Below are 6,709 nucleotides of genomic sequence, written 5' to 3' on the forward strand. Positions count from 1 at the left end.
ACCTTATGTATTACTGATTCCATTTAATGAGCAATTATTGAAAGTCTAAAAGTAAGAAAAACTAATACTTAATAGGCTTTTACTGTAGTCCAGACCTATTCTAAATCCTTAACCCGCTGGAACACACACACACACACACACACACACACACACACACACACACACACACACAAGGTTGCTGGTGTCCTGAAGTCACAGAGACTACCCTCTCTTCCCATGTGTTATCACAGCATAAGACATAAGAGGCAGGCAGTAGTTAATAGCTTCGTTTTGCAGTAGAGAGGCCAGCCCGCGTGCATGGAGGCCTAGGATTCGAACCCGCGCTCCCACCCCCCACCGCAACCCTACCCCCTCACCCCCATCCCCACCCCCGTCCCCCATGTGTGACAAGACAGACCGTAGGACTACATTTCCCAGCAGGCGTCGCAAGACTGCTCATGCCCACTGAGCCGGACGCCGAGCAGACAGAAGAGCGAGCGCCGGGGCCGGGGATCGGCGAGCGGTGGCGGCTGCTGAGACGACCGACGGCGATATGCCGGGGCTGGCCGGGCGGCTCGGGGTTCTGGGAGCCGCGCGGGGCAGAGACGACCTCGGTTTGGGAAGTGAGTGTCCCGGCGGGGGGGGGGGATCAGGGCCCGGCGCCTGAGGTCTGGGGTCGGTGTTGGGGTGACATGGGAGGTTTGGTCTATTTGGGGGCATCTTGGATCTCAGACTGTCTGAGGTCCTGGGTCTGCGGCCTTATAGAGCGAGGGCATTGAAGAGCGCTGTGTCCCCAGCCTGGGTCCCACGTCGCGAGAACTGGGAACGACCACCGCTCTAGTGGCGGAGGCGGAGGCGGGCAGGAGTCAGGGTGACGGGGATCGGAAGGCTGCCCCCCCCTTCTTTGCCTTAGTTTACTCATCTGTGAGCCTGGGACCCCGACGTCCCCACAGGGCCCGGGGGGACTCAGTTCTGTGAAACCGGCTTCCAACCTCTGTTTCAGCCGCGTGAAGATGCCTGCCTGAGCCTGGGACTCTGCATGGAGTTCCTCACCACCCCGCAGCCCCTCTCAGGGCCTCCAGCTATGGACTTGGAGGAGTCCAAGGGCTCCCCCGTGACCTCCGAGGACCTCAGCCCTGACAGCCGGTGGGACCCAGAGCCTGGAGGCTCGGGCAGCCTGACTCAGATGGAATTGGACGGGTCAAGCATTCAGGACCTGGTGCGACAGTTTGAGGCTTTGCCCAGTGATCTGGTGGGCCTGGCCCCAGATGGAGCCCCTTGCCCTCTGCACATTGCCACTGGCCACGGCCTGGCCTCCCAGGACACTGCCGATGCCCATGGGCTCTTGTCTGCTGAGGCTGGCCGGGAGGACTTGTTGGGCCTCCTGCAGTGTGAGGCGTGCTCCCCTTCCCAGCCGAGTCCCCCAGAGCCTCCTCAGCCTGCCCCTCGCCTCCTGCAGCCCCCTGGGGACTCAGGTGGGGGGCCTGCCTCCCCAGAGTGGGCAGATGGAGCCTCTGCAGAACAAGAGGACAGCAGAAGCTCAAGCAGCTCCCCTGAGCCCTGGCTGGAGACGGTCCCTCTGGTCACACCCGAAAAGTCACCTGCTAGTGCCCAGGTAGTGCCTGCTCTAACCCTTCAGTTGGCCTGCATGGCCTGGAGCTGAGCAGGGGGACTCAGCCCTGCTCCTCTTCTGTCTTCTTCCAGAGTCCTGAGACCCTGGCCTCGTGCCCTGCCCTCCAGGAGGGTGAGTGTCTTTCCCTACCCCTGTCCAATGCCTGAGGATCCAGACCTCAGAACCAGGCCCCCAAAGTTGGCACAAAGTTTGATGATAAGGACAAGGTTCTAGGAAGCCTTGAGGGCAGTTTTGAACAGATTCCACGTGGCCAGAGAGAGGAGACACACTGCAGAGAATGTTCTAGAGTGAGTCCAGGGTAGCAGGGCAGGTGTGGCTATTGGTAACACTTGGCTCTAGAGCAGAGGTTAGCAGATGACCACCTGCTGGTCAAGTCTAGTCCCTACCTGCTCTGGTAGGTCTCATGAGCCAAGAGTGGATTTTGCATTTTTAAATGGTTGAAAAAAATCAAAATTGAAATGTGAAAATGATGGGCAATTCAGTCTGTTAGTAAAATTTTATTGGAACACAGTCACACCCACTCAAATAAATGTTGTCTGTGGCCACTTCGGCAGAGAGAAATGCAGTCATGTGCCATATAACAGTTGACCCATAGGATTATATGGTCTATTCAGCCATGGTGGTGCATGCCTGTAATCCCAGCTACTTGGGAGGCAGAGACAGGAAGATCACTATCCAGGCAAAAGCATGAGACCCTATCTGAAAAGCAAACTAAAAGCAAAAGAACTGGGGGCATGCTTCAAGTGGTAGAACCCTTGCCTAACAAGCACAAGGCTTAGTTCAAACCCCTGTACTGCCAAAAAAAAAAAAAAATTGTGACCTAGTGATGTGGCTGTCTTCATTTGTTTTCATCAACACTTTGACATTCACATTTCTCACAGTGTGAGAACCAACTTGACTATAGTTTCAGTGGAGATCATCTGGCCCACAGAAATGAAAATATTGAAAAAGTTTGCCCAGAAAAAGTTTGTTCTAGAATTCTCTCCCAAACCACCTTAGGATATAAATCAAAGCAACTTCTGTGGTGGTAGGGAGGGGAGCTGCTTTGGACCTGTGTCTCTGAGAAGGTTCTAGAGTGGCGGGTGCGGCTATGACTCACCTATGGAGTTCCAGACCTTGCCAAGACACACAGGGACAGCTGCCTCCTTCTACAACCAAGGAGTACAGATGCCTGTTTTCCTGGACAACCCGCAGAGGATTCCAGAACAAAGGAGCCAGGGATGAAAAGTATTCTGAGTTAATGCCGAGCTGTCTGGGTCTCCTTGGACTGCAGAAGTTCTAGAATCACAATATGAAGAGAGCTCACCTGCTGTTCTAGGCCAGTGGTATTCTAGAACCCTGGGCAGAGCTGTCAGCCTACTGTGATCAGACAGTTGTAGAGCAGAACTCTACAATAGAAATATGTGAGCCATATGTGATTTTGAATTTTCTAGCTGGCCAAGTCAAAAATCTCAGAAACAGGTAGAATTACCTTTTTCATATATTTTAACCCAGTATAGTTAGTATATTGTTTATTATACAGTCAGTAATTTTCAGGGTTTTTTTTTTACTTTTTTTAACATTAAGTCTTCAAAACCAAGAATGTATTTGCACTTCACAGCTCATCTTGGTCAGGAGCTGCCTTGTTCTGATGTGTCCCGGTCTTGGGGGCCTGGTGGCTACCACACTGGCAGCACGGTTCTAGAATCCTAGAGTGGAGCCGTCATCTGTTATTTCAGAAGGCTTAGATCAGGAAAGACCACAGACAGTGCTTACTGGCTTCAATTCCCTGAGAGGTGTCTAGAACTGGGACCTGTTGTATCTGTGATTCTAAACCAAAGAGCAGTAGCTACTGGCTGGAACATTCTAGAATCAGTGGCAGTACTGTCTGGCATGGGGGAATGTAGAACCTTGGGGTGAAGCTTTCTGTGGTTCTGGGCTGAGTTGAGGGGGGAGAGCAGCCATTCTAGAATGCTCTTAGAGCAAACATGGCTTCTCAACTGCTCAGGTGATTCTTAGAACAACCACAGCAGCTGAGGTTGGGAACTACTTGAGATTCTAGAACCACAGAAGAGCTACCCAATGCTGTCAGGGTTTAGAAGTTCCAGAATCGGGACTGTGGGTGCAGCTCAGTGGTAGAGCACTTGCCTACCATGTGAGAGGCCCCTGGTTTCATCTTCAGCACAGAAAAGTTCTGGAATCATGCTGTGAGGAAGTTGGTTTCTAGAATCCCTGATGGAACTGTATGTTAGGGAGCTCTGGAATAGGTCAGAGCCACTGGGGTCTGGACAGTGCTGAGTTTTACACATGTGGACGGACAACTGTTTCTTACAACCAAGAACTAGAGTTGCCTGTTGTCCTGGGCTGACTGCAGAGGATTCTAGAACACAGGACCCAAGTTGGCTGGGTCTCCATTGAAGCAACTCCAGAGCTGTGGGGGAGGGGTTAGCTTTGGGATTTTAGAAGTCAGAGCAGACCATATGGTTCCACGTTGATCACAGAGTTCTAAGAGTGCCTGAGGGTGGTATCTAGCCTGGCTCTGGACCCCCAGAAGGCTTCTAGTATGGGGAACAGTGCCCGGGAGTCCTTGGGGGTGAAAGTGGGCGGGAGAGGTAACTGGCCCTAGACTGACAGGGCTCTGGACCTCTGAGGGCTGAGCCACATTGATGATTATGGAGCAGGGGACAGAACCCAGAGGTAGATAGGCCTGGCAGAGGCTCTAGAGGCCCACCCTCTTGCCACTCCTGCCCTCAGTATCTGGGCCCTGTGACCACGAGGACCTCATGGACGGTGTCATCTTTGGTGCTAAATACCTGGGCTCCACCCACCTGGTGTCAGAGCGGAACCCACCCCCCAGCGTGCGCATGGCGCAGGCCCAGGAGGCCGTGGATCGCGTCAAGGTGAGGTGGGGGCGAGGAGGACAGGGAACTGGGCCCGTGGTGGTGGGGGGTCTCTTAGGGTCTCCACCTCTGCCACTTCCCCGCAGGCCCCCGAGGGCGAGAGCCAGCCCATGACGGAAGTGGACCTCTTCGTCTCCACCAAGAGGGTCAAGGTCCTCATACCGGACTTGCAGGTATGGGGCGGGGTATCATAGCCACAGGGGCGCAGGGGCCTGGCGAGGCCCACAGCCCACAGCACGTGTCCCCAGGAGGCCATAATGGACCACGCACTGCAGACCGTCTCCTACATCGCGGACATCGGCCCTATACTGGTACTCATGGCGCGGCGGCGGCTGGCACGAAGACCAGCACCCCAGGACCGCAACCACCGCCTGTACAAGATGATCTGCCACGTCTTCCACTCCCAGGATGTGAGCAGCGGGAGCCTCATCGCCCTGGGAGGAGGGGAGCACAGGCCTCACCCCTGCTGCTTCCAAAGCTTCCCAGTGCTCTGAGCCTCCTGGCCCAGATAGAGCTGGAGAAGGCCACTTGCAGCCCCCTGCAGTCAGGGCCAGTCCTCTTCTTGGGAGGACGCTGAACGGTTATTGGAGGAACCCAATAACCCAATTGGAGATAGGGCTTTGAAGTATTTGTAGGAGTTTGCTAACCTTGAATGCTGAGGCTTACTGGTCTCTGCCTAGCACAGAGACATCCTCAAGTTAACGGAAAATTCACAGTCTGGGGCCACCAGCTCTTCTCTCTGTAATTACAAACAGCTCCCCAGGGCGGGAAGCTGTCCCCTGAAGATCATGTCCCAGATGGGAGACCTGAGGGTGGGATGCCCCAGGGTCACACCATGTCTCCTCACAGGCCCAGCTCATTGCTCAGGCCATCGGCCAGGCCTTCACGGTAGCCTACAGGCAGTTCCTGCGGGAAAGCGGCATCGACCCCAGCCAGGTGGGCACCCGGCCGAGCCAGGGCACCGCGGGCCCCGGCCACCTGCACAACGGGGACCTGGACCACTTCTCCAACAGTGAAAACTGCAGGGAGGTGAGGATCCGCCCTCGCTGCGCACCCCCCAGCCGCCCACGCAGCCACCCGCCGATCACGGGCTGGGCCTCCGTCCCCCAGGTGTACGTGGAGAAGCTCCGCGGCGAGGGCCTGGGCGTGGCCTTGGTGGAATCGGGCTGGGGCTCGCTGCTGCCCACCGCCGTCATCGCCAACCTGCTGCACGGGGGCCCCGCCGAGCGCTCAGGCGCCCTCAGCATCGGGGACCGGCTCACCGCCATCAACGGGGCCAGCCTGGTGGGGCTGCCCCTGGCCGCCTGCCAGGCCGCCGTGCGCGTGAGTCCTCCCGCCAACAGGACAGGGGACCAGGCCCCAGTTGACGGGTGGGTAAGCTGAGGCCCCAAGGGACTGCCACCGGCCCCCATATCCCGCAGGAGGTGAAGCCGCACACGTCGGTGAGGCTCAGCATCGTGCACTGCCCACCCGTCACCACTGCCATCATCCGGCGGCCGCACGCGCGCGAGCAGCTGGGCTTCTGCGTGGAGGACGGCATCGTGAGCGCGGGCGCGGGCGCGGGCGCGGGCGCGGGCGGGCGGGGGCGGGCGGGGGCGGGCGGCGGCCACCAGCATGGCTCTGAGCAGCCTCCTCACCTCCCCAGATCTGCAGCCTCCTGCGCGGGGGCATCGCTGAGCGCGGGGGCGTCCGCGTGGGACACCGCATCATCGAGATCAACGGGCAGAGCGTGGTGGCCACGCCGCACGCGCGCATCATCCAGCTGCTCACAGAGGCTCAGGACGAGGTGCGGCGCAGCCTGGGGACGCCCTATGCTGACCACGCCCCCTCTTGTCCTGCCTCCCTGTAGTAATGTCCACGCCCCGCCCTGACCCTGACCCCGCCTCCCTTGCTGACCACACCCTCTGGCCCAGACCCCGCCTCCCCATCCTGACCGGGCTTTCCCATCCCCAGGTGCACATGAAGACAATGCCAGCTGCCACCTACCGCCTTCTCACAGGCCAGGAGCAACCTGTGTACCTGTGACCATCCCTCCACCCACATCTGCACCGCCGTGCCTTAGTCCCCACTGGCCAGGCCCCTCCTTGGCCAGACGGGACCCCAAAGGATTTCTGGCCCTATATTATTTTTAATGTAAAAAAAAATTAAAAGTTTATTGAATGGGCAAAACCTCCAGTCAAGGTCTGCAGGGCTGAGAGAGGAGAGACCACCCCCCTTG

The 6,709-nt window shown here is 57.3% G+C and overlaps 1 protein-coding gene across 1 annotated transcript; it reads left to right on the top strand.

The window, feature by feature from the left end:
- Nucleotides 1–432: 432 nt before the first annotated feature.
- Apba3 (amyloid beta precursor protein binding family A member 3) lies at nt 433–6,660 on the top strand. Its single transcript, XM_020168634.2, has 11 exons — nt 433–602; nt 983–1,594; nt 1,684–1,723; nt 4,346–4,491; nt 4,578–4,664; nt 4,740–4,901; nt 5,341–5,520; nt 5,602–5,814; nt 5,913–6,032; nt 6,137–6,277; nt 6,445–6,660. Exons 1-11 carry the CDS (start codon nt 438–440, stop codon nt 6,514–6,516), a joined length of 1,938 nt encoding a protein of 645 aa, XP_020024223.2. The 5' UTR covers nt 433–437; the 3' UTR covers nt 6,517–6,660.
- The last annotated feature ends 49 nt before the right edge of the window (nt 6,661–6,709 follow it).

The sequence above is a fragment of the Castor canadensis genome, chromosome 14, assembly GCF_047511655.1.
Source record: "Castor canadensis chromosome 14, mCasCan1.hap1v2, whole genome shotgun sequence".
NCBI classification, from domain to species: domain Eukaryota; kingdom Metazoa; phylum Chordata; class Mammalia; order Rodentia; family Castoridae; genus Castor; species Castor canadensis.

Excerpts from the sequence above, each read along its gene's own strand:
- Apba3 (XM_020168634.2), top strand. The coding sequence starts at position 438 with ATGCCCACTGAGCCGGACGCCGAGCAGACAGAAGAGCGAGCGCCGGGG. Across the intron at positions 5,521-5,601 it reads ACAGTGAAAACTGCAGGGAG|GTGTACGTGGAGAAGCTCCG; the intron begins GTGAGGATCCGC and ends TCCGTCCCCCAG. Across the intron at positions 5,815-5,912 it reads CCTGCCAGGCCGCCGTGCGC|GAGGTGAAGCCGCACACGTC; the intron begins GTGAGTCCTCCC and ends CATATCCCGCAG.